The 26,718-nt window shown below is 35.5% G+C and overlaps 1 protein-coding gene across 1 annotated transcript in view; it reads right to left on the minus strand.

The window, feature by feature from the left end:
• LOC107593834 (dipeptidyl aminopeptidase-like protein 6) overlaps window positions 1-25,829 on the minus strand; it is a 91,063-nt gene extending 65,234 nt beyond the window's left edge. Inside the window, exon 1 of the mRNA XM_016283711.1 lies at window positions 25,185-25,829. Coding sequence (XP_016139197.1) covers window positions 25,185-25,376 — 192 coding nt within the window. The 5' untranslated portion in view covers window positions 25,377-25,829. The remainder of the gene's footprint in view (window positions 1-25,184) is intronic.
• Between the last annotated feature and the right edge of the window lie 889 nt (window positions 25,830-26,718).

Here is a 26,718-nt window from a genome sequence, read left to right on the forward strand (position 1 = left end):
GGTGAGTAGAATTATTTATTTATTTCAATGAATGTAATTGATTAGATATCATAATATTTAGGCTATAATATTATAAATCTGGTTGGTTTGTATTGGTGACATAATATTGAGAAAATCGCCTTTAAAGTTATCAAAATGAAGCCCTTATCAATGCATATTACTAATCAAAAATTAAGTTGTGATATATTTACAGTAGGAAATTTACAAAATATCTTCATGGAACATGATCATTACTTAATATCCTAATGATTTTTGGCATAAAAGAAAAATCAATAATTTTGACCCATAATGTATTTTTGGCTATTGCTACAAATATAACCCAGCGACTTAAGACTGGTTTTGTGGTCCAGGGTCACATATGTAAATGATGTGCGTGCGGCCCGTGAGACTTGCACTTGGACCATAGTGCGGCCCAGTGGAAAAAAAGGTTGAGAACCACTGCTGTAGCCCAAGACTGGTCGCCCACTGAAGCTAAGCAGGGTTGAGCCTGGTCAGTACCTGGATGGGAGGCCTCCTGGGAAAACTAGGTTGCTGCTGGAAGTGCTTGTGAGGCCAGCAGGGGGTGCTCACCCTGTGGTCTGTGTGGGTCCTAGCACCCCAGTATAGTGATGGGGACACTATACTGCATCAACAAGCACCGTCCTTCAGATGAGACGCCCAGGATGTCTTTCGACAAGAGTAGGGCTGTGACCTCGGCATCCTGGCCAAATTTGCCCATTGGCCTCTGACGACCATGACCTCCTAACAATCCCCATATCTGCTGATTGGCTTCACCACTCTGTCTCCTCTCCACCGATAAGCTGGTGTGTGGTGGGCGTTCTGGTGCACTATGGCTGCCAGGTGGATGCTGCACACTGGTGGTGGATGAGGAGATACCCCCTGACAATGTAAAGCACTTTGAGTGCCTAGAAAAGTGCTATATAAATGTAATGAATTATTATTATTATTTCCACTAATGTAAAAATGTAACAGAAGGATTCACTCCCCACCACAAATGAACAGATTGACCGAAACACACAGTGGTAAGTGGAATCAGATAATCTACAGCAGAACATTGATGGATGATATAATGACATTCAGCAGATGTCTTTGCGACATATGATTCAGAATGTGCATGCACTTTTTCCTGTATCAGATGTTTGTACACAAATATGATGCTTCAAATAACATATGATGGTTTCCACATGATGTACTTTGACCAGAGTCTATCTGAGGTACAATATGTGTGCTTACCGGAAGGAATCAAATTCAGATAACAATAATGATGTTCAATCTAAGCTCTAAAACTTTTCTCAATTTCTAGATCTTTAATTGAATTGCTTTTATTTACATAGTCTTCTGCTTATACTGCTTCGGGTTTATGACCAGAGGGTTGGAGATCAACTCAGCCGTTTTTATGTTTTATTATCGCTTTGCAACAGAGTAAATTTGCATCCATTCTCTTGGGGTTTTCTGGTTTATTGGTAAGCTGCTAGTAATTAAGTGGTCTACTGATAAAGTGATCACATGTTTCTCATACTGACTCTCGAGACATGGGGACACATAAAAATGCACATCATCTAACATGAATGATCCTTAAATGTCATTTGTCTCTTGTAATGTGTGTGTGTGTGTGTGTGTGTGTGTGTGTGTAGTAACATAAGAGTGGTAAAGTAAACTGAGTGACTAATGGCACCTCACATGTCATGCAATTCTACACAGGGTTGAGTAACTAGGCAAGATTGAGAAGCAGTCATCACAACGAAAAGCAGGAGTTATAATGATGTTGTGTCACTGTAAAAATTAATTTTAACCAATGGCTGAGTCACATCCTCAACCTTTGGGAGTACTTGCAATGTGGATTTGCTTTCGCAGTGCCGGAAACATTGTCTTCTGTTCCAGACATGGCAACAACACAAACTGAACTCATGCAGACCTAAGCTACGACTACAGTGTTTAAGGCCAGGTCAAAATAAAGATTGTTCACAGGCTGGCATTATTCAATATGCTAGGTTTGTGCAGGAAGTAAGCCTGGAATTACTGACAACTCATTTCAGGCGGTTCAGAATCATTTTTTTTATTATTATTTTGGGAGATAATAACTCCATTCGTCATCTTGACTCAATTCGTCTTTGAAACTTTAAAGACTTTTTACATTCACAAACAGCTATATTGCACACGACATGAAAGGCAATATCCGAAAGAGCATAATAGGGGAATTTTAATTTCAAATAATGCATTATAAGATATTGCAATGCATCATTGGATTGTCTTCTCACAAAGGACACATGCTGCCTTAAGGCCCGTTCACACCAAGCAGGATAACTATAAAAATAACGATAAATATATAGTTCTAAAAATCGTTCTCAGTATTAAAGAATAGCATAGTTCACACCACAACTGTAGCGATAATGATACAGAGGAACGATATCGTTGTGATCACTTTCAAAACAATTTTTTCCCCAGCTGACGAACGATAAAACACTGACAGCCAATCAGAATCCATACTGCTGTAACGAGCTCAAGAATTTAAAGCGGCAGACGCATGTGCGCTTAGAATAAACAGACCATATCGTCGCTGGTGTGGACGCTAATACTGTTATCCTCATAGTTATCTTTATAGTTATCGTTTTTGGTGTGAACAGGGCTATAGTATTTAGCCATAAGAAGGTATTGTAGAAAGCAGCTTCCCTTTCATGGGAACTTCAAACTGCGTCCTCTAGGGGTCGCTATGGGGAAACCTAGAGGACACAGTGTCTCGTTCCCTACTCAGGGAACCATGGTTACATAAGTAACCTGAGACGTTCCCTTTCATGGGATCTTTGAACTGCGTCCTCTAGGTTTCCCCATAGCGACCCCTAAAGGATGCAGTGTCTCGTTCCCTTCTCAGGGAACCATGGTTACATATGTAACCTGAGGCGATAATTATGTTGCCAACCTTTTGCAATACATAACAATAAAAAGCGAATCACATATAACAAAATAAAAAATGAAATATACAAAATGTAAACTAGATCCTTTATCATTTACCGATAAAAAAGATACAACAGAATATACTTTGATGAACTGTAAACGTATTTTTGTCATATTCTGCTCACAGTATTAAAATATACGTAACACTACTGTATATATATTTTTCGATGTTGTTTTGACATTTTTGTAACCTTTTTAAGCATAATTTTAATATATTCTCAATTTTAATACATCTCTGAAATAGTCTTAATATCTTAAATTTTTTGTAACAATGGTTTTTGTAAAATAATTAGTTTCAATAATTTTTGCAGTACTGTCTTTCATATAATGTCACGCACTTTGATCTTTGAAACTTTGCAGATTTTTTACATTCAAAAACAGCTATATTACACACTATATGACATGTCATATCCAAAAAAGAATAATAAGGACACTTTTTAATATCAAATAATGCTTTTGGAAATACCCACTGTGTGTATAAACTCCACTTCAGTTACAGAAAATTTTCATTTTGCATCCTGTTTGCTTAAAAAAAATTTAATTTAGAAGGCATTTTCTTTTAATTTCTGTATGATGCATAACCCTGATTTTACATTGATCAGATTATTCTGTGAGATAAACATATCCTATAAGATATTTCACACAGTCAGTAGCACATCAGCATAATCTCCATATCTCATCTCCATGAAATCACGTCTGATGATCACAGATAAGCTGTGCTGCAATCCGGAGAGTTGAAGTGTTTCACAAATGCATTGCAAAACAACAACCTGGCAGCTACAGCGAATTATTAGCATAGAAAATCTGTCCGTATGAGTAGAACTGATGTCCTCTGAGTCTTAAGAGTCTGCCTTCTTCAAACCACTGTGCCTTCATTTCCAGCACTGAGGACACGTGAAATTGCGGCCTGTTTTTAGGGGAAGGTGTATGAAGTGCGCTTGCATCTCTAAAACATGAGAGCCGTGACTCAGAAAATTATCACTAAAAGAAACTAAAGGACGGAGAAGAAGAAAATGAGATAATAGTAAATAATGTGCATGAACATTTGATTTCTGAAGATTTTGACCAAAAATCAATTTCCTCAAATAGTACTTAGTTCGATTTAAAAACATTATGAAGCCATGATTAAAATATATCTTACATTTGAACTGAAATGGCATTTTAACAGCAACTTTAAACACTCCATATAAGAAGAAAATCAAAGTTGTTTTCAATATATTTTTGTAACAGCATGTTGCTAAGCTTATCCCTTACGAAAAATAAGTTTATTCAAGTGTGCTATTAGTATACTTCTTTTAAACTAAAAAATAGGAAAGTATAGTCTACTTTTTATGTACTTCTCAGAAATGGGCTTTGTGTACTTCTCAGAAATATACTTAAAATGACATTTAAGTATACTTGACTTATAGCCTACTTAGAAAAAGTCTAAATATATTTGAGCTATACTTGTGTTCCTAGAATCCGTGTTTTCAGTGAAGTGAAGAAGAAACTGAAACAACAGATGCTTCCACATGTAATCTAACACGATCATCAGACATAAAACAGCATCAAAACTGTGTAAAGTTGATGTAATGTCGACCAATGAAGGGGTAATAATGACTGCCAAGCTTTGGGGTGTTGATCGACTCTATCTACGTTTTGATTATCGTTCTGAATCCAATTCATAGTCTTTTTTCAGCTTTTTGTTCAAAATGTTTATTTCTTTTTTATTATTATTTATGAAACTTACCCACATTCAAGTGTTTAAAAAAAAGAATGCATGAAGCTAGAATAAAATGATTTTGTTTACAAGCAGATACCCTGTTCTTTCTTTTGGTGTTTTGTATGTTCAGATATTTATATAACAAAATATATACAAATTAATACCTAAATAGTGACATAGTAATATACTTAAAGTATGATATAAAAAAACTTATGAGTATACTTGCAGTATAAAACTACTAAACTAGTAGTTTACTAAGACTACTTCAAAGTGTACTAAAAATGCTACTACAAGTATTTAATTAGAAAACTACCAGTATACATATGTTCACTTTTAGTATAGTTGCAGTACAAGCTAAAAATATTGTTGTAAACTAGTTGTGTACTTAAAGTTTACTACTGTTATACTTAAAGTATACTTAAACGTATACTTTTATATACTAGAAAGTGGGCCAATTTAGTCCCAAGGAGTATTGAAATAGTACACTTACAAGTATACTACTAGTACACTGATATTTGTATACTTGCTGCATAAAGTATACTTAAAAATATACTTGAACTTTACTTAAGTATACTTAATAAAATAAACTTGAAGTATACTACTTTTTGGTAAGGGATGACAAACAGTAATACTCATAAGCATAACAATACATAGCATTTGCAAACATTTTTATTTATATGAAACTAGCTTTGTCGATACTTTTCAGTTTTGATTGCAAGTAGGCTATATGTATAATCAAAAATGTTCATTGTCTGCCATCTTAGATGGACTTTTTCTTTATGCTTGCATTTATGAGATATCTCGATGCATTATGGACACATGTGATGCTGCCATAGTATTTAGGCATAGGAAGGTATTTTAGAAGTCATAATCATAATTATGTTAACTTTTGCAATACAATCAGTAACAAGTTAAGTGTAATAAAATAAAAAAGGTAATGAAACACTAAACATATACTTGATCTGATATAATTTACAGATACCATGGAATATGCTTTCATGAACTGTAAGTGTAATTTTTGTATTTTTGTCTTGTTCCCCAGAATTAAAACATACTTAAAACAAGATACATGTTTCAATGCTGTTTTGACATTTTTCTGTTTTCAGCATAATTTAGCATATTGAAAAAGCTTATCTTACACAACTTTGCTTTTCAAATTAATTTGCTTCAGGGATGTTTGTTTGTGTATTTATTTATTTACTTGCTTACTTGAAAAGCATTTTTGCATATTTTCAGTACTGTTTCTCAAAAATGGAAGATTTGTTTGTTACCCTACTATACTAGTGGTCGACCGATATTGTTTTTTTGACAGCCGATGCCGATATCTTGGAAAGCAGGGGGACCGATACCCGATATAAAGCCGATATAATTTGTTTTTAATTTTAATTAATATTTAAGAAATTTGAAATCATTGACAAAGGATTAAAAAATAAATGTGTAAAATAAACATACTTATACATTAGATGACTATTTTTCACAAATAAATATTTAATAAAAATATAATTAAAAAGGAAGTAAGCACTGTAACCAACAGGGCACTCAGTAATCTGGGAAGTTTGTGTGCATTGGGAATCATATTTTTCAAATAAAGCCAGGGTAACACTCATTTTACATACAGCACACAGAGAAAATGACATGAATATGACAGTGGGCAAATGTATAAAGTGCAGCATAATTTGAAATCATGAGTTTAAAGCATTCAGTTCGCACGGACCGACCGTCACACAGAACACGCTATCATGCTGGATAAAAATGCACACTTCACAAGATCTCACAGCTGGATTCGACTAAATTTACAAGGTTTGTGAAATTAAATCTTCATTAGTCATTCAAAGATTTGTTTAAATGATGTAAATGCGTATTTGCTTAATGCTGACGGCAAACGAGAAAGTATTATCATTACTAATTATCTATTACTAATAATATAAAAGCAATCGTTATAAGACTTTTTGTACACATTTTAATTCCTTTGTTTAACCATTCTATCTGATTATTAGACAGACTTCTATCCGTATTAGACAGAACTGTTAACAACGACAGTAAACATGAGGGAGAATGTGAGCACTGTGCGCCATCAAAATAAAAGTCGGCCAATCAGAAAAACTTATCGGCCAATGCCGATATTTGAAAAATGCCAAATATCGGCCGATATATCGGTCGACCACTATACTATACCATAATTAATAAATCCTTTGCTTGCATGTGTTAAATAAAACAGAATTCACCTCACGGTCACTACAGGAAACAAGTGAGGTGTACAGAATAACATGAGCAAATGAATTCAGGTTCAGAGCGAGGTTTATGTTTGTGTGTCAGGCGAGAACAGAGCAATCAAACCCAAAGGCTGTGCGCTCTGCTGGATTCCCTTTGGTCCCAGTGACTCCTGCTATCATTTCAGAGTCAATAAATGACGAGTTGTGTGGCACAACACATTAGTTCTACATGGCTTCCTCTTCACAAACAGGAACAGCACAACTCACTCAGCTGTGAGGACCAACATAATAGCTCTGGCATATATTATGCATTAAAAGCACTATTCTTACATTGAAGGAGGCGGGAAAGACTATGTGTCCACAGTTTACTTTATTTTATTACATAATTATGGTATAATAAATGATGCTGTCCATCTGTGTACATTTCAAACTGGCAGTTTTCTGAATTATTAAACTACTGAAGCGCTTCTGCTTTGTTTAATCATCAAAGGTTAGAATGTCTGCCATGAAAGATGAAACCTGAACAGTACACACTCTTCTATTATGGCTCAAATGGCATCTAACTACAGATTATGTTCACTCCATTTATTCATATTCATAAAAATATTAGATGTTCACAGTATCCTGGAGGGCTGCACTGCCCCCTGCTGATTACATTGTGCACAGATTTTACTTTAAAAAATAAAATCTAAAAATCTAAGATCTAAAATCTTTATATATAATGCATTTTAAAAGTAGTTTTAATGCATTGATTATGTCTTGCAATGCACCTTATAATACATTACATGATTTCATGAATAATTGTAACCACAGTTATAATACATTATAATGTTTATCTATTTATTGTTACTCCTTTAAAAGGTATAAAGCATTAAAAGACATGAAACCTTTAAATAGTATAATGCTTTTTAACTTTGGTTATAATTATTTATGAAAAGATATAATGCATTAAAATATATATTATGAATACCTTTATAATGCATTATACATAAAGGCTTTAAGGAAAGTGTCATCAAATACTTTTTTAAACAATTAAATTACAAATATCACACTCTCAGAAAAAAGGTCCAAAAGCTGTCACTGGTGCTACACTTTTGTACCTTATTTACCCCTAAAGGGTGCATATTATTACCTTAAAGTTACATTTTAGTACCTATAATATACATATCTATTGTACATATTAAATGGTACATAGTACCTTTGTTGGACCTTTATTTTACCAACATAATGGCATTCAAAAGAAAGAGCACCTTGTGGAGTCAATGTAGCAGTCAGTGTTTTCTCAGTGCAGGATCTTAAAGATGTTATTTTATCTCATAACCGGATTGTTAATGTCCAGGTTCAAATGTGAAAAATCTTACATTCGCACTATGGGTCTCAGACTTCTGAACCAACAGAATCTAAAGCAACTCTCAGCACACGTCCTCTAGGAAAGACTTGTGCATATTATTACCTTAAAGTTACATTTTAGTACCTATAATATACATATCTATTGTACATATTAAATGGTACATAGTACCTTTTTTGGACCTTTTTTTTTTACCAACATAATGACATTCAAAAGAAAGAGCACCTTGTGGAGTCAATGTAGCAGTCAGTGTTTTCTCAGTGCAGGATCTTAAAGATGTTATTTTATCTCATAACCGGATTGTTAATGTCCAGGTTCAAATGTGAAAAATCTTACATTCGCACTATGGGTCTCAGACTTCTGAACCAACAGAATCTAAAGCAACTCTCAGCACACGTCCTCTAGGAAAGACTAATTGTCAAACACTCATCATTTTCTCTTCTCACACACACTCCTGTGTTAGATAAAGTGTTGCTTGGGGCTTTTCGACTCCTGAGTCATTCTAATTGTAAATTGGTCTTTTTTTCCCTGCATGAGGTGACCCAATGGACAAAAAGATCCATGCTGCTCATTAATATGAGCCTTCGGGATACGCCGCTGACACACTCATTACCTGACACAATCAATCCTCTTCAGTGCTGAGAGTGTGAGCGGCTAAAAATAGTTTTACTCTGAACCCAGAAATTGTTTTATATTATATGAAAGACAGGTGTGGATTCATTTTGAGGCTGATTTGGTCTCCATCTTCCTCTGAAGAAGCATTCATTCATAAGGATGCTAATCGTTTTATATATCTCAAATCTTCACTGTGACATTTTTAACAAACAGTTTGCATCCTGTTTTGCTTCTGTATTGTGATGCATTTGTGAGTAAAACACACAAATTATGTTTTAGAATTGATCAGATTTGCATCAGTCATTTTTTGGCTTGTGAAGGGGAAGGGATTACAAATGATAAAAGATTATGAGGACAAACATATTTCGCATTGATGCTTCTTGCACAACAAGAGGACTGTGCATTATTAAGTAAAACGTTTTAATTACATTTTACTGTGCATTTATTTCTGTAGACCGATAACAATTACTCTATATGTCATATGCATATGCTATTATAAAATAGAAATGTCATATACGGCACTTTCTGTACTTTAGCATTCATCTCTACTGTTTAGAGATGAATGCAGCCTGATTTGTGGGTCTGCGGTGCCCCTGGTGGCCAGCAGGAGCTCCAGCAGTAAGAGGACACTTGACTGGCTGCTTCATGCTGCTGTTTCCCTGCAGAAATCAATAGACACACTATACGACAACCAGTGATAATGAGCCGCGCTCGGGTTTCCACTTGGAACCAGACAAGCCCTAATTACACCCTTACGAAGCAGGATAGACTAGAAGTGTATTAAAAACGGACTTAATCAGTGGCCACAGTGAAGGAGAGCAATGTTGAAAAGGAGCTATGCAGAAGAACGCATAGCAAATTCAGAAGGTGGCAGAACACATTCCATATGGAACATTTTAGAATAATAGTAAGGCATCAAAACTATCAAATAACACAAATGGAAGTATGGGAAATATGTTGTGAAATATGTTAGGCCTGGGCCACAAAGGGAATATGTATAACAAACAAAAAGAGATGATGCTGATTATTATTATTATTATTATTATTATTATTATTCAAGAGACCATTTAAGGGATGCTAGAATGTCTGTGAAAAAGTTTAGAAAAAGTTGTCAAAATGCTTTAAAACTAAATAATAATAATAATAATAATATTTAATTGATTTTATTATTATTAAATCATATTTATTATAAAATTATTTATTATTATATTATAAATTATTATACTATTATTATTTATTATTAACGTCATCATCATCATCATCATCATCATCATCATCCTCAATGGGACACAAAAGGGTGCTGGGGGTCTGTGAAGCTTTTAAAAAGTGTAAAAAATTCTATAAAAATAAAAGTGTATTATTATTATTATTATTATTATTAATAATAATAATTAATTGTATTATTATTAAATCATATTTATTATAGAATTATTATTTATTATTATTATATTATAAATTATTATACTATTATTTTGTATTATTACAAAATACAAAATATTATTTTTATAATTATTTTGTGTTGTCTTGATATTATTATCATCATCATCATCATCATCATCATCATCAATGGGACACAAAAGGGTGCTGTGGTCTGTGAAGCTTTTAAAAAGTGTAAAAAATTCTATAAAAAATAAAAGTGTATTATTATTATTAGTAGTAGTAGTAGTAGTAGTAATAATAATAATAATAATAATTCACTACATTTAACATGATTATCTGCTTTCTAAACACTGCTGCATGGGATTAATACAAAAAAATATATATTTACAGAACAAAAATAAACTGTCAAATTAATAGAAAGTTAAAAACTTTTTGTTCCAGATAATATTTTCCATGTTAATATTTTTCCAGTGGTTAAAACAACCTTTGCCAAAAAAGTTGGCAAAATATTTTTTTTATTTAATTTAATTGAATTTAATGACATGACATGACAAAATTATTTTGTTTGTTTGCTTGCTTTGGAAGGAAATTCTTAAGTAAATGAAATGTTTAAGCATAAGCCTTTGGATAAGAATGTTTTGACTGATAGCGTATGTAATGAAGGCCATGCATACTTTCCTTTATGCGCTGGATTTATCCAGTCGTTTGTTGCCATTTTTATTAGTCTATATAGTCTATATAGTTTTTTTAGTCTTAGTTTTATAGCTTTAGTTTTAGTTCATCACTGCATGTTATTCCACAGATAAAAAAGAAAGAAAAATATTGGATATTTTACTCTGTATATTTCTCTCTCTGTAAAGGCAAAGTCTGTTCAAGGTTTCTGCATCATTTAAATTCTGATAGCTAGAAAATGCCCTCATTCTCATGCAGTCACCTGTGATGGACATGCATGTGTTACAGAGAATTCAGCACTCATTATCTTAGGCTAAACGCTTTCAAATGTAAATGTATTCATGGTTTTGTTTGTTGCCATTTTTATTAGTCTATATAGTCTATATAGTTTTTTTAGTCTTAGTTTTATAGCTTTAGTTTTAGTTCATCACTGCATGTTATTCCACAGATAAAAAATAAAGAAAAATATTGGATATTTTACTCTGTATATTTCTCTCTCTGTAAAGGCAAAGTCTGTTCAAGGTTTCTGCATCATTTAAATTCTGATAGCTAGAAAATGCCCTCATTCTCATGCAGTCACCTGTGATGGACATGCATGTGTTACAGAGAATTTAGCACTCATTATCTTAGGCTAAACGCTTTCAAATGTAAATGTATTCCCTCAGGGTATTTTTCAAGAATTACAGCTCCCGTCCCCCAGAGCGCTGCGATTGGCTGGCTGAACCAGGAGAGCTTTTCCTCAGGAAATGACAGACAGCCGTGGGCGGGACCGAGAGCCGACTGATGACCTTTTGAGAGGCGCTGAGGTTCGAGGACGTTTGGCTGGGGAAACAGATCAATGCTCAGTGACAGCAAACCCTCAAAGACCTGAAGAGTCACGACGTGTGAATGCAGAGAGCGCCTGTCACCTTCACACACACACGTCTGTGAAAAACAGCTTGAATTATTTATGTCTGCAATTAACTAATTTACAGAAGTGGCATTTTCACACCCTCTGGTGCTAAATGGTCACATGACGTTTGATGTTTAGGCTTTTTATAACGGATCAAAAAGCAGCTTATTATTGTCACAGTGTGATGTCACAGTTGACAATTCAGCCGATTTCGTGAAGCTAAACGTCATCTATGTACAGATGGTTTTTAAAAAAAGGAGGCGACATGCAGGTTTCAGCCGCACCCCTTCCAACCTTCGAAACCATGGCAACGGTGAGGCGGAGGGAGCAGCTTTTGTAGCAGAGCCGAGAAGCCATTACCTTTGAGCCACTTCAGACAGATTCGATAAGCAGACGGGGAAAAGAAGAGCCATAAAAATACAGCCAGATCTACTGCATTTATTTGATTGTGGTGGAAGTTCAACTGAAGTAAACAGAAATTATCTGTAAGCAGAGCTGGAAAACAATGTATATTAGATTAGCCATTATACTGGCTTCAACTGAGACCTCAAAATACATTTCTCACAAAAATGTTTATTGCACTTGCACTCAGAGGAGTTCCTCAAAAGGATGATTGAGGCCACTTTATAGCCTAAATAATAAACTGGAGGATTATGTAAGTATAAAAATATGAGCTTCCCAATTCTGCTGAATTGATTGTAAGCGGATGTACTGTATACAGTTTTAGTTCATTTTTGCAAACCAAGGGGTGAGTCAAAATAGGTTTTCAGATATGTCACTACTAGGATGAAAATAGCCTTTGATATTCTGTAATATTCTATTGTGTGTATTAATACAACAGTTAATTGTGATACTCAGATTTGATTTGTCGAGCAGCAGTGCTGATACACAGTTCACCACTATTAGAACTTTTTACTGTTTGTGTCATTTGTCTTTGCTGAAAAAAAAATTACTGATGCAAATCTGATACATTCTAAAACATAATTTGTGTGTTTTACTCACAAATGCATCACATTACAGAAGCAAAACAAAAAAAATTAAATTAAAAAAAATTTAAAAAATACTGTTTCGTTGAAGAATAAAACAAGTCATGTACTTGATTTGGAACTGCGTATTAGATTAGTACGCTTAGTTTAAGAGTAGTATGCTAATATGAGTTCTCAATCATTGAATCGTTCACTCAACCAACTCATTTAGGACCAAAGCAACACTACTGTGGATTGTTTTCAGTTTTGGCTTCATCTGGAACATTCCAGTGGGTTTGTAATTTTCTCTTTTTAAAACCATTTGGTTTCATTAATGGCTTTTGGATGTCTGCATTCTTCTGCCAATACAGGCAGAAAGAACAATGCGGCAAAATGTTTAATGACAGTATTTCTGCTTTTACACTACTGAACCAACAGCTTCCTCAAAAACCACTCAAATAATTGTAAAGAACCATTATAATGACTCAATCAATTGCAATCAAAAGTCCACCCAAGAATTACAATTCTTCCAATAACTTGCATCATTCCAAACCTATATGACTTTCTTTCTTCTGCAGAATACAAAAGTTAGAAGATATTTTGAAGAATGTTGGCAACAGTTTTGGTGACCATTTTCATTTTATGGAGAAGAAAAAAAACCTCCAGGTATTTCTCAAATTAGAGGAAAGATAGTCATTCAGGTTTGCAATGACATGAGGGTAAATAAATATCGAAAGATTTTGCATTTAGGGGCAAACTAGAATCATTAAACATTGGGGTAAAGCAGAAGCAGAATCCTTGTGATTAATTGCTATCCCTATTAAAATTAAAAAGAAATGTGAATGTAAAATGTAAAAAAGAAATACTTTTATACAACACTGCTTTCAACTAAAAACAGATTTTTTTTAATGCTTTTTGGCGATTCATTTACACAACAACAACGTTTCGGTAGCCTAAAAATGTAAACTTACAAAAATGGGTTTCAAAGTTTAAGTTTTCGAAATTTGCATAAAAGTTGATGTCATGCGTACATGCGTATTACATGTCTATAGGCATGCGTGAATTTCTTTACAAAGTGATATCGCCAACTACTGGCCTGGCATGCGTAACACAGCATTTTAGTCGTAATACAGCATTTTCCATTTTTGTGGACCCGTGTGAATCTGTAAGTCCAGAAAACCCACCACCAAGTTCTACACATCATGAATGTTCATTTCTCAAACATTTTGTCTAGCTTGTTATGCTTTCAGCTCAGAATAAGACTTTAGTACCCTCAGCTACAGAATCTGCTCAACTGAGACTCTCGTTCCGGATGTTTGTCTAGCTGATGGGGCTCAAAAGACCTGATCATCTGGCAACAATCAGACAGATAAAATAGCAAGAAATGCAAAATCACAAAGCATGAACTAATATGTTACAGGTAGGGCATATTATCATGCCCTTATCTGGACAGCAAAGGCTGTGCAAACTGCAACAGTACTAGATGTTTGCGTGTGTTTAGTCAGTGGGGAGTGTTTGCGTATTCAAACTTAAATGTACTGCTCACCATGACAGCTGGGGCTTAATATGACAGGCCTGGATCGCTGCTGCCCACCATCTGTTCGGATGATGCATTTCACGCAGTCGCATTTCAAACAGGCAGAGCCAGTCTTTCCAATCAACTTCCTCTCCACACTAACTCAAAGTCAATTTCCAACACATGACGAGATTATTATTCAGGCTTAAAGTTTGGTTGCAAACGCGTTCAGCTGCAGTCTAATTTTAACTTCTACTCAACTCAAAGAAGCCAGACCGTTCATCTCATGAAATCAGTCTAGGCGTTTGCGCTGGCCGATCTTTGGAAGTGACAGACACTTGAAGGATTTACAGCGATCCATGTGTGGTGTGAAGCAAAAAGCTGCGAAACGATAATATTTTATGCCGAAAATCAAATGCTTTGTTACCACTGTCTCCATGGGCGACATTTGTGTATTGATAGTCATTAGATTCCATGACTATCAATACACAAATTGATAGTCATAGAATCCCTGATGTCGGCCCCGCTGCAATTGGAGCGCTTAGCCAAGCGCTAAATACCCTCAACGTGTTTTTGCAGCGTTAAGCAATGCAACCACTCACAGACATATCTGTTGATTTCTTAAATGCAATGGCCAATCAGAAACGTTTTGTCAGAATTCACTCACCGCCGCAGTTTTCCATCGTGAATCATCTCATGACTAAGTGCAGACGCGATGTAAATAAGAAATTAATTGTGCAGTTTAGAGAGCTTCCTTGATTATAACGGAACTTTGTAAGATCACGATGAATGAAGATGAGTGACGCTTTTTAGTTTTTAGTGATAAAGGGACCACGCTTTGCGCACTTTCTAGGGTATAATCCATTCAGAATTTGTATGAAACTTTCGTTTTTCGGACACATAGGCTACACCCTGCAAAGTTTCGGGAATGACATCCGCATATTTATGCGGGATTCACTCTCGAAATAGCAGTGATAGGCAATGGACGGAACATAAAATATGATTTAATTCTGGAACCGGTCCTGGCCAAACCTCCACAGACCATGAGTGTCCAGAGCAAGCTCTAATTCACGGACGATAATATTTTATGCCGAAATTCAAATGCTTTGTTACCACTGTCTCCATGGGCGACATTTGTGTATTGATAGTCATTAGATTCCATGACTATCAATACACAAATTGATAGTCATGGAATCCCTGATGTCGGCCCCGCTGCAATTGGAGCGCTTAGCCAAGCGCTAAATACCCTCAACGTGTTTTTGCAGCGTTAAGCAATGCAACCACTCACAGACATATCTGTTGATTTCTTAAATGCAATGGCCAATCAGAAACGTTTTGTCAGAATTCACTCACCGCTGAAAGCGCCGCAGTTTTCCATCGTGAATCATCTGAAACCTAAGTGCAGACGCGATGTAAATAAGAAATTAATTGTGCAGTTTAGAGAGCTTCCTTGATTATAACGGAACTTTGTAAGATCACGATGAATGAAGATGAGTGACGCTTTTTAGTTTTTAGTGATAAAGGGACCACGCTTTGCGCACTTTCTAGGGTATAATCCATTCAGAATTTGTATGAAACTTTCGTTTTTCGGACACATAGGCTACACCCTGCAAAGTTTCGGGAATGACATCCGCATATTTATGCGGGATTCACTCTCGAAATAGCAGTGATAGGCAATGGACGGAACATAAAATATGATTTAATTCTGGAACCGGTCCTGGCCAAACCTCCACAGACCATGAGTGTCCAGAGCAAGATCTAATTCACGGACCAAAAACTTTATTGAGATCGGGACATATCAACCAGTAATTTCATTTCATTTCCAGTAACGGACGGTAGAAAGTTCAGCAATGAATGGTATGCGATATATGACGGAATCTAGTCCCACAACTGATCGTTTATTTTTTCCTCACGTGTCTCGCCTTTGGTAACAACGATTCAAAACGGAAACATTTCAAGTGACATGGGGAAAAGACACAGAAAACTTCAGTGAACATCAGAAAAGCAGCGTGCACATTTCTGGTTAAAAATGAAAGGTCATCAACTGACAAACGGGAAGCATCACTATTCAAGTCAGCAGGAAGAGCCAAAGCTAGTTCTCACAGTTTACTAAACGGTGGCAACCTCTTTAAGTTATTCTTGACTGTGTTGGATTGACTGCTTTGATGCGTTGCAATACGGTAGGGCATTGATTTGATGCTTACATCTGAAAAAAAAAATTTGTTTTTATTTAATTTATATATATATATATATACATACATTTTTTTTTTCTTGCCCCCCTGACTCAAGAGTCAAATGTCACCCATGACTGTCTCTCACTTTACGTATAAAGTGAGACACATTTCTATATCAAGTCTACGTGAATGAGAACGTGGAGGACTAAGAATAACATTTGTCTGCTCCATCGCTTAGACGAGTGAGTCTTCTGGGAGACATTTGTATCAGTGATGTGTCTCTCACACTTAGCGGCTTGGATACAAAACATGTTTCAACATTAACAATCTGCTCTGCCGTTATCACAGTGGGAAACATAAGAAAACTCTCAGATGTGATAATCGTGAGCAACTCGTGATGCACCTAGAGTCACTTACTTTCGATTTTCATGCTAAAATGCCTTTCTGTCTTCTACTTTTGACCTTTCGTGCTCAATTTGTCAGTAAAGCATCTCTAGTACATACAAAAAGGATTTTTATATTCAAAATAGTTTTACTAAATCCTAAGTAAACACAAGCCTGGGTTATGATGTTTCATGTTACACTGTGCATATTGTACCCTGAGAGATAAATTAATCATGGACAATCAGATTTCAAGACATCACACTGTACATTTGTCAACCCTGGGGTTTATGTTCATATTTGCATATTAATCAGATCACAACATTGATTTAACGGGTTCCGCTTGTAGGTCTGTGAAGATAACGTCACGTACATAGGTCAGCTAGATCTAGATGCTAGATTCAAGTATTTGCCCTCACCATCTGACATTTTAATTTTGTCTGTGTGAATATTTTTGAGACAAAACAAAGCTCATGAATATTTAATACACTCTAAAAAATGCTGGGTTAAATACAACCCAGTGCTGGGTAAAATAGGGACAGACCCAGCAATTGGGTTGTTTTGACCCAGCGGTTGGGTTAAATGTTTAACCCAACCTTCTGGGTAGTAACCCAACCGCTGGGTCAAAACAACCCAATTGCTGGGTTGAAAATTCTAATTTCTGTATACAAAATTTCTTTGCAACAAAAAGGGTAAGATGTCACACCCTGGGACTTCTGGTTTTAATCAAATTAAAAATTAATAAAAAATAATGTCCGCACACTGAAATTACAGCTAAAAAAATAAAAAATAAGAATACCCAAACCGCTCAACGTTTCGACCAAGCAGTTCTTCATTAGGCATAATATGTACTTTTTATTTATTTATTTACACACCTTTTTGCAATTTTTTATAAATTATAAAATACAACAAATAAAAAATAAATAATACATTTAAAGTCAGCATACAGTGGAGACTGCAATTGTCTTTTCTTTCCTATAGTGATGTAAATCTGAAAGAATGTCTTAAGAAACCCATAAACTGACATATAAGAATACCCAAACCGCTCAACGTTTCGACCAAGCAGTTCTTCATTAGGCATAATATGTACTTTTTATTTATTTATTTACACACCTTTTTGCAATTTTTTATAAATTATAAAATACAACAAAAAAAAATAAATAATACATTTAAAGTCAGCATACAGTGGAGACTGCAATTGTCTTTTCTTTCCTATAGTGATGTAAATCTGAAAGAATGTCTTAAGAAACCCATAAACTGACATAACATTAGAGCATCTACATTAGAGAAATTTTGGTCTTCTATCATCTCATTCGTCGACTGATTGACGAGTCCTTTATTAAGGAGCCCCGCACATGGCATGCAGGAAAAAAAATAGTAGGCTAAATCGTGTGCACGATTTACTATTTTGTTCCCTCGATTTATAAATTGTGCGCACGATTGACTAATTCGTTCCCTCAATTTGCTAAGTCGTGCGCATGATTTATAAATCGAGAGAACGAATTAGTCAATTGTGTGCACGATTTAGCAAATCGAGGGAACGAAATAGTAATCGTGTGCATGTTTTAGTACATCGAGGGAACTAATTAGTAAATCATGCACACAATTTATTTATTTTTTCTTGCATGTCATGTGCGGGGCTCCGTACTTTATAATTATTAAAAGACTTAACAGATTTTGTCTGTCCTGTTCATATCAATACTAAAAAGGCAAACAATTAGGCCTAATGTAGGAAAAAACTGTTAAATATTATCTTGTTATATGAGTGTGACTGAAAACTAAATTTCTTTACCGTGTTACTGTACATCTGTTGTCTGGTAGTTGCTGACACTTTTCAAAGTTTGCAGTCATGATTTCTTCATATGTAGTTTTAAAATCATGCACACACACACACACACACACACACACAAAAGAATTGTTCATTTTGATTTCATTGTGACTTGTCACTGCACACCTGGGACTTTGAAGTTTGTATTATTTGAATTCAAACCAAGAAGCCAATCGGGAATGTTTAGATCCTCTATTGGCCACACCTGTTTTTATCGCACAAATTTATCACACGAGTTCACCAACTATACAACTTCACAAGCTTTAAAAACTTCAAAAACACAACTTAAAAACTTTGCAACTGTGAGATATAAAGTTGAAATTGCGTGTTAAGGTATAAAAATTATTTTACGTAAAGATACAGATGTTTTTCTCAGAATTGCTCGTTTATATCTCGCAATTCTGACTTTATACAATAGCTTGTTATAAATGTGAGCTATAAACTTGCAATTCTGTCATTTTTTTCTCGGAATTGGTCTTTTTTACTCACAACTGCAAGTTTATATCTCAATATTCTCAGAAAAGAAGTCAGAATTTCATGAAAAAAGTCAAAATTGCAAGACATAAACATAAACTCGGTCAGAAATGCAAGTTTATTTCTCAATTTTGAGAAAATAAGTAAGAAATGCAAGATATAGGCTAAATTGATATTACTTAGATCAGTATTTTGTCCTCAGAATTGGACTTTATAACTCACAATGGCAAGTTTATATCTCAATATTTTGAGAAAAAAACGTCAGGATTGGGAGAAAAAGAGTCAGAATTACAAGTTTGTATCTCAATTTTGAGAAAACAAGTCAAAGATGTGAGATGTAAACTCAGAATTATGAGAAAAAAATCTGAATTGCAAGTATATCATGCAATTGAATTGTGAGTAAATCATGCAATTCTGAGAAAAGAACTCACAATTACTTTTTTATTTTTTATTCAGTGGCAGAAGCAGGTTTCCATAGGTCTCCCATGTTCATATGGGTAGGAATAAAAGTCGATGGAGTGAGAAGTGTCCTTTATGATTGGTTTACCCTATACACTGGTAGCATTTGTCTTCACATTACCATATTTGACAATTGCTAAATACTCACACCTCCTATAAAAAACACAGTCTCAAGATGTGTAGTGAAATGACACATTTTAAAATAGTTAGATGACCTCGGTATACTCCAGAGACATGTGACGTAACCACCAGATTAGGATGTAGATTAATTTATTGGAATGGATCTAAGCAAGGAGATAAGCGCATTCGACCAAACAGTCTATATTTAGTGAAGCTTATAAAAGCATTTTCGGATAAGATCATTTTTATTGTACCAAAAAAAAAAAGATTTCACTGTGCATATTTTTCATGATCTGCTTGACAAAGTGTTTACGCTATGTAAAGCATCAAGAACGGGCCATGTAATTGTGTGTGATACTCATTTACATGCCATTAGTGCTCTAATGCTACGTGTGTAATATTCATAATAGAGCAGTGAGCCTACAGTCGAGTGTGACATTTCCACACAGGCGATATCATTTTCACTGGTGTGTGGAGAGGTAATTAAAAAGATGGTGTTGATTGACCTACTCAACTGTCCTTAGTTGTGTGGCTTAGTTAGCATGCAAAAACCGGCAGCTCTCATTGGGTCCTGAGGCTCACATGACGAGACCGCGACCAAAACATGCAAGTCACGATTTGTAATTCTCAAGCTCCTGTCTTCAGGCAGCCTGCTTGATCTTATCTAGCCTGTCACACACTGTGGACTGTGACACAAGGCAAAGCCAGGTTACTCGACTGCCCCCCGCCTGCTTGAGTATACAGAGAAAGTCAATATGCTTCTCTTCATGAAAGGAAACATATCCACAGGCCCCTGTCCTTTTAAAAGTCACTCTATTCTGGGCCAGCCACCTATGGATGATTAATTAAGGTCACTGTACTGCCTCACAGCCCCGTCAAACACAGCAAGGGATTACAAGACGAAAAACCTGGTGTGATATTTTATACGGTGACAGTCTGTAGATCAGGAAGTCAATGGATAGTCTAACCTTCTAATTAGCTAAGCATCACTGCATATTGACCGACTATTATTTAGGGAACACAATCATTTTTTTAACAAGTTCATTTTTCAGAGCCACGGTGTTTACACCTTTCTGAAATCAGCCTTTGATTTGACTTACTTATAGTTGGAGAAAGTATCTATCATTAAAAAATTACACTTCACACTGTAAAACATGATTTTTCGAAGTTGTAAATAGATTATTATCACTTATTTTCTGAATGTTATCATCATCCATAAGTTTTGTATTTCATATTGCTTGATTCTGCTTTGCTGTATGCTGCCCTGTCTATATATATATATATATATATATATATATATATAAATTAAACTTATTATTATTAATAATATAGAAATAATCAACTTTATTTTGTATAGCGCCTTTAAAAATACCATCTCAACGCGTTATTAAAATTATTTTTAGAGTATTTTTTTACAAGAAAATATGGTAATGCTTTAAATTTTTCCTGTACAAAAGTGTGTTTTCAGTGTGGATGGAAGATCAAATTGTAGTGGTGAAACACAAAAGATGTGTTTTAAATTATTAGTGCAGATGTAGCCTAAGTATCATTAACAAACAGTTATTTGTATTGATGAGATGAAGCCAGTGAAGGTGGCTTGAGCTGAAGACAGTGAGTATGTTTACATGGACAACGATAATCAGATTTTAACATGATTAAGACAATACTCTGATTAAGAATCTACCATGTAAACAGAGATTTTTGATTACCTTAATCCGGCTAAAGTCATATTCGAAGTAAACAGAAATCGAATTAAGGCATGTGGAGTACTCCTATTTTAGTCGCATTACTGAAGTGCAGTACAGAGTGCATGATTGCTCATTGTTTCTTGTCTTTGTGATGAATGAGGTTATAAAAGCAACAAAGAGCTGATGTTAGAGATGTAATTTTACTCTGCAAGATTTGCATACACGCAATACACTCACCTGTGTTTTGCCTGACTACAACAAATATCTATGAATTTTTCCTGTGCATTTCAAATCAGACTGACAATATAATTCAGTGTATAATTCAATTAAATAAGTGTAGATGTACTAGTAATAAAGGATGTCTAAGTCACATTATTAAAAGAATAGTATGAATTCTGTATGCCGATTGGTAAATATACACCCTTATAAATAAAGGTGCTTCACGATGCCATAGAAGAACCTTTTTGTCTAAATGGTTCCATAAAGAACCTTTAACATCTGAAGAACCTTTCTGTTTCACAAAAGGTTCTTTGTGGCTAAAGAAGGTTCTTCAGATTATAAAAAGGTAAGAAAGAGATGGTTCTTTAAAGAACCTTTGACTGAATGGTTCTTCTATGGCATCGCTGTGAAGAACCTTTTAAGCACCTTTATTTTTAAGTGTACACTGACAAAAGTACAACTTTAGAAAATAATTTTTGCAGTGATATCAGCTGCACTAAAATACAATCTGTATTTACAATGTATCAAAACCTATTTTTCTGCCTTATTGCTTAAATCTAAATAACATTTGATAAATATTATATATTTAAATTTAAATCTTGATATTGGACCAAACTTTCGCACAGCTTTATCCACAAAAATGATTACTTGCGAAACACAACAGGGATCAAAATCAGAGGGGACTGATTGAGCTCCCCGTCTGCTGATTGTCACTGCCTCGGTCATCAATTATTCAGCACAATCTGCTCGTGCTGACAGACTGTCACCGGACAGAGCGGGACTTCAGAATATCCACAGCTCTGTTGGCCCAACATCCAAAGCTTGTTAAAAGAGCCCGTTTTTGTTGTTGAAGCCAAAGCTATCAGAACTATTTAACGCAATATACCAAAGCAAACTAAACTGCAGTTGGTTATGTAAACATTATTTAGTCTTACTCTGTAAAACAATTCCAGAAAGAGGCTGTGGTTCTGAGTAAAACTAAGTCTTTATAACATAACCACTAATCTAGATGATTTTACAGTAAGTACCTTTGAGAGTCATAACCTTCTGCAGTCAGCTCTAGTAGGCTGTGACCCTGCAAAGTGTGAGCGATTTGTCTAGACAGTTTCAATGACGAAAAGTGAACACATCATCCATTAAGCAAGTATGCTATTCCCTACAGGCACAAAGATATCATGCTCTCATATATACAGTATATCATATAACAGGGCTGTCTAAACTCGGTCCTGGAGGGCTGGTGTCCTGCAGAGTTTAGCTCCAACTTGCCTCAACACACCTGACTGGAAGTTTCTATGCCTAGTAAGAGCTTGATTAGCTGGTTCAGGTGTGTTAATTAGGGTTGGAGCTAAACTCTGCAGGACACCAGCCCTCCAGGACAGAGTTTGGACAGCCCTGATATAACACATATATTATATGTATACATACACACACATACATATAAATATAAATATATAGAGAGAGAGAGACACTTTGACCTGACTATGTTTTGCTTAATTGCTAATGTGACCTTTTTACACCACAGACTGGACAAAATTAAGCATTGCTTGGTAATTGGTTGACTTAAAATTGGTATTATCTAAGGCCATGTCCACACGTACACAGGTACGTTTTTCCTTCTTCCGTTTAAAAAAAAATCTCCGTCCACATGAAAACGCAAACGCATGCTATGAAGCACTGTCAAGAGCATGCCAAACCAACAGGTGGCGATATAATCTCAACCATAAAGCCATGTTGGCCAATCAGAAGCCTGAAAAAGTCTCCAGTAGGCGGAGATAACAGCGCAGGCTCCGACGTCACAAGCCAAAAACTCCGGTTTCGCGGTCTACACGATAACACTGCAACCGGGGTTTTTGAAAATCTTCACCCTGGCAGGCGTTTTCAAAAATGATCGGTTTCAGTGACCTGGTGCTGCATTTGCGTGTGGACGAACGTGGACGAACACGTAGAAAAAGCTGCGGTTTTAAAAAATAACCGCGTTCGTGTGGACAGGGCCTAATTGTGTACTTACATTTTACAGCTGAATCATTTTTGGTTGATTGTAATCCATTACATAGCTTTCTATCAAAGTTATCTGACATTATCAAGATGAATTTGTTCTGACACAGTTTAACTCTTGAGTTCTTGTCATATTTTATTACCGTTTTATAAACTATAGGCGAATAAACTATGATATAATGTGAGAAATGTCTTAATAAATTTTGGTTTGACTATGTATGTATATTCGTCCAAAAATTAAAATAAATATGTTAGTCAATTTGACAAGAACAAAACATGGCTTCTCATAAAAAGCTTACTTATTTAAGAAACCTAACAATTTTGACACAGAGTCACAAAGGTTTACAGGGGTCATCTTTGATTCATGCTGGATTTTCTCAACACATGACAACAAAATGGCTTCCTGCATTTTGGTTACGCCACACTGTCTGACAGAAGTTTTTCAAATATTAATATTTTAAAACAACATTGGTTTACTGCATAATTTAAAAGAAATAAAAGATTATCCCAATTTTTTAATGGTAGATATTTTTAAACACATGTACATTCAGCCCCAAAATTGTCTAATATTCTAAATGAATTTTAGCAACACCTGATAGCACATGTTGTTTTGCATTTTGGTTACGCCACACTGTCTTTTGGCGGACAGAAGTTTTTCAAATATTAATATTTTAAAACAACATTGGTTTACTGCATAATTTAAAAGAAATAAAAGATTATCCCAATTTTTTAATGGTAGATATTTTTAAACACATGTACATTCAGCCCCAAAATTGTCTAATATTCTAAATGAATTTTAGCAACACCTGATAGCACATGTTGTTTGAAGGTGACGATTTGTGATGCATCATCAGCTGTGACGTCATTCTTCTCTTCGAAGGTCAAATCAGTGAAAATAAAATGTGGCAGACGCAGCATAGAAACTCTTTGGATTATGTGTTATGTGTTCCGCGCCAAGCACCCATGGCCACTGTTTGTGTTGCCTTCTTTCAAAGAACTAAACCGAACCGTAACAGTTGTGTTACAGTTTAAACCCCTGCTTTAGTAAAAAAATTAAATAAAAATACGCTCAGTGCGCTACACGACCAACTCTGACTTTCCAAATCCAAAAAATAATAATCCCTTTTAAACTATACGACATGCAGCAACAACTTTTACTTCTACTTTATTCACTGTTTGTGTTGCCTTCTTTCAAAGAACTAAACCGAACCGTAACAGTTGTGTTACAGTTTAAACCCCTGCTTTAGTAAAAAAAATTAAATAAAAATACGCTCAGTGCGCTACACGACCAACTCTGACTTTCCAAATCCAAAAAATAATAATCCCTTTTAAACTATACGACATGCAGCAACAACTTTTACTTCTACTTTATTCCTCGTTAAAAGGAAAAAAAAAACGTATACTCTAATAAATAACAAAAACATAAACGTTTAACATACCGCCTCCTATATAAAACACAGTCAGCGAGTAAAGAAATGAAAAGCGCGACTCTTACGTCTTCATCCTCGCAGGCGTTTCTCTTGCGGTACTGGACTCGCCTCCTATATAAAACACAGTCAGCGAGTAAAGAAATGAAAAGCGCGACTCTTACGTCTTCGTCCTCGCAGGCGTTTCTCTTGCGGTACTGGACCGGGGGTCGGGATGAGGGGTGATGAGGACTCTTCCCAGCCTTATTCTCCTCCTCGGGAACCTGTCCACCCAGGAGATGACTGGCTTCAGGTGGATGGGGAAAAGATTTGTTGGTGCTAATCTTCCCCGTGAATCTCTGGTAAAGCGAAGCCATGAGTCCGGTGAAACCACTAAAGCATCTCCAAGCGCGGAATCTCTCCTCAGCTGCTCTTCTCGGATGTGCTTTATTTTAATGTCCCTCTCCCGCAGAAGGTAAACGGTCTTCTTCTTGAATAGCTCAGAGCCTGATGTCCTCCGAAGGAAGGCAGTAAGATGAAGCCTTTAATTGAAATGAATCTCTAATGCGCTCCGTTGGAGTAATTTCTCTATTTTAATGGCTTTGACTGGAGCCTGCGCGGCACTAGAGAAAGTCTGCTCTGCATTCAAAGCACGTTGTTTCCTCTATAGCCCGCCTGCAGAAAAGCGTCTCCACAGCAGCCTGTATTAAACTGCACTCTGTCACCGGATTTAACAAACAGAGCTTACATCTCACTGCATTTCAGGAATGAGGCGAGCGATGGAAAGACAGCAGTGTGAGCTTTACGCAGAGCAGTGTGTGTGTGGATGAGACGCGTTCTGCATGAGAAGTGACCACTGACAGGATATTTATCTGAAGAACACACACACTCAAACACCACGCACAGCCCTCAAATCTCACATTCATTAAAATAAAGAGCAATAAAACCGACCGAAACTTAGACTCTGTATCATCCCATCAACTGATGGATTTTTACAAATGTTCAGTATTAAGCAATAACCTTTCTCTTTTACTTCTAAACAATGCTGGAAAGGTCATATGCGCAGTACTGGAGTGCCACACTGTGGTAAAATGATATACAACAGCTCAGACTGCGACAATGTCATCCATTAAACTACCAAAAAGAAGCTATTTTAATTACACAAAATCGATTGAAAATGGTGCAATTGTTTGGGAATTTAATATTTATGATCCCTACGCGTTTAGCACCCTGACTGCAACAACACACGAACATCTACTTAACTGTTAATGTGAGGCTTAATTTCCCGCCAAATATGCTCGATATAGTTGTAGCACAATTAACGTTCTAGTAATGTTCTATTAAAGTAGTTATTTAAACAAATGAATAGTTATACTAGACTAGCTACTCTTAATGAAAAAAAGAAGAACCTTGAAATCTGAGAGGTTTATTTCCAACACACTTTCAGTTTAAGCAATTAATCTGTCAGTTAAGGCATTTCCTACAAACCACAAACTGTGTCAGTGCTGAGATTTACGATATTAATATTTGGGTCATTCTTCTTATGCTGTAGCCAACCTCTTGAGCTCGGTAACTTACATTAATAAGGCTGTGTTGTAATTTGACTGTGTTGGGAAGCATTTCTATAAAAAGGATGGAAATTAAGAGTTAAAGTTAGCCACTGCAGTGTGTGACTGACAGTTACAGTAGCATACATGAAGGTGTCAAGTGATTTTGGTA

This window comes from Sinocyclocheilus grahami, unplaced genomic scaffold, assembly GCF_001515645.1.
Source record: "Sinocyclocheilus grahami isolate Dianchi unplaced genomic scaffold, SAMN03320097.WGS_v1.1 scaffold176.1, whole genome shotgun sequence".
Classification (NCBI taxonomy): Eukaryota; Metazoa; Chordata; class Actinopteri; order Cypriniformes; family Cyprinidae; genus Sinocyclocheilus; species Sinocyclocheilus grahami.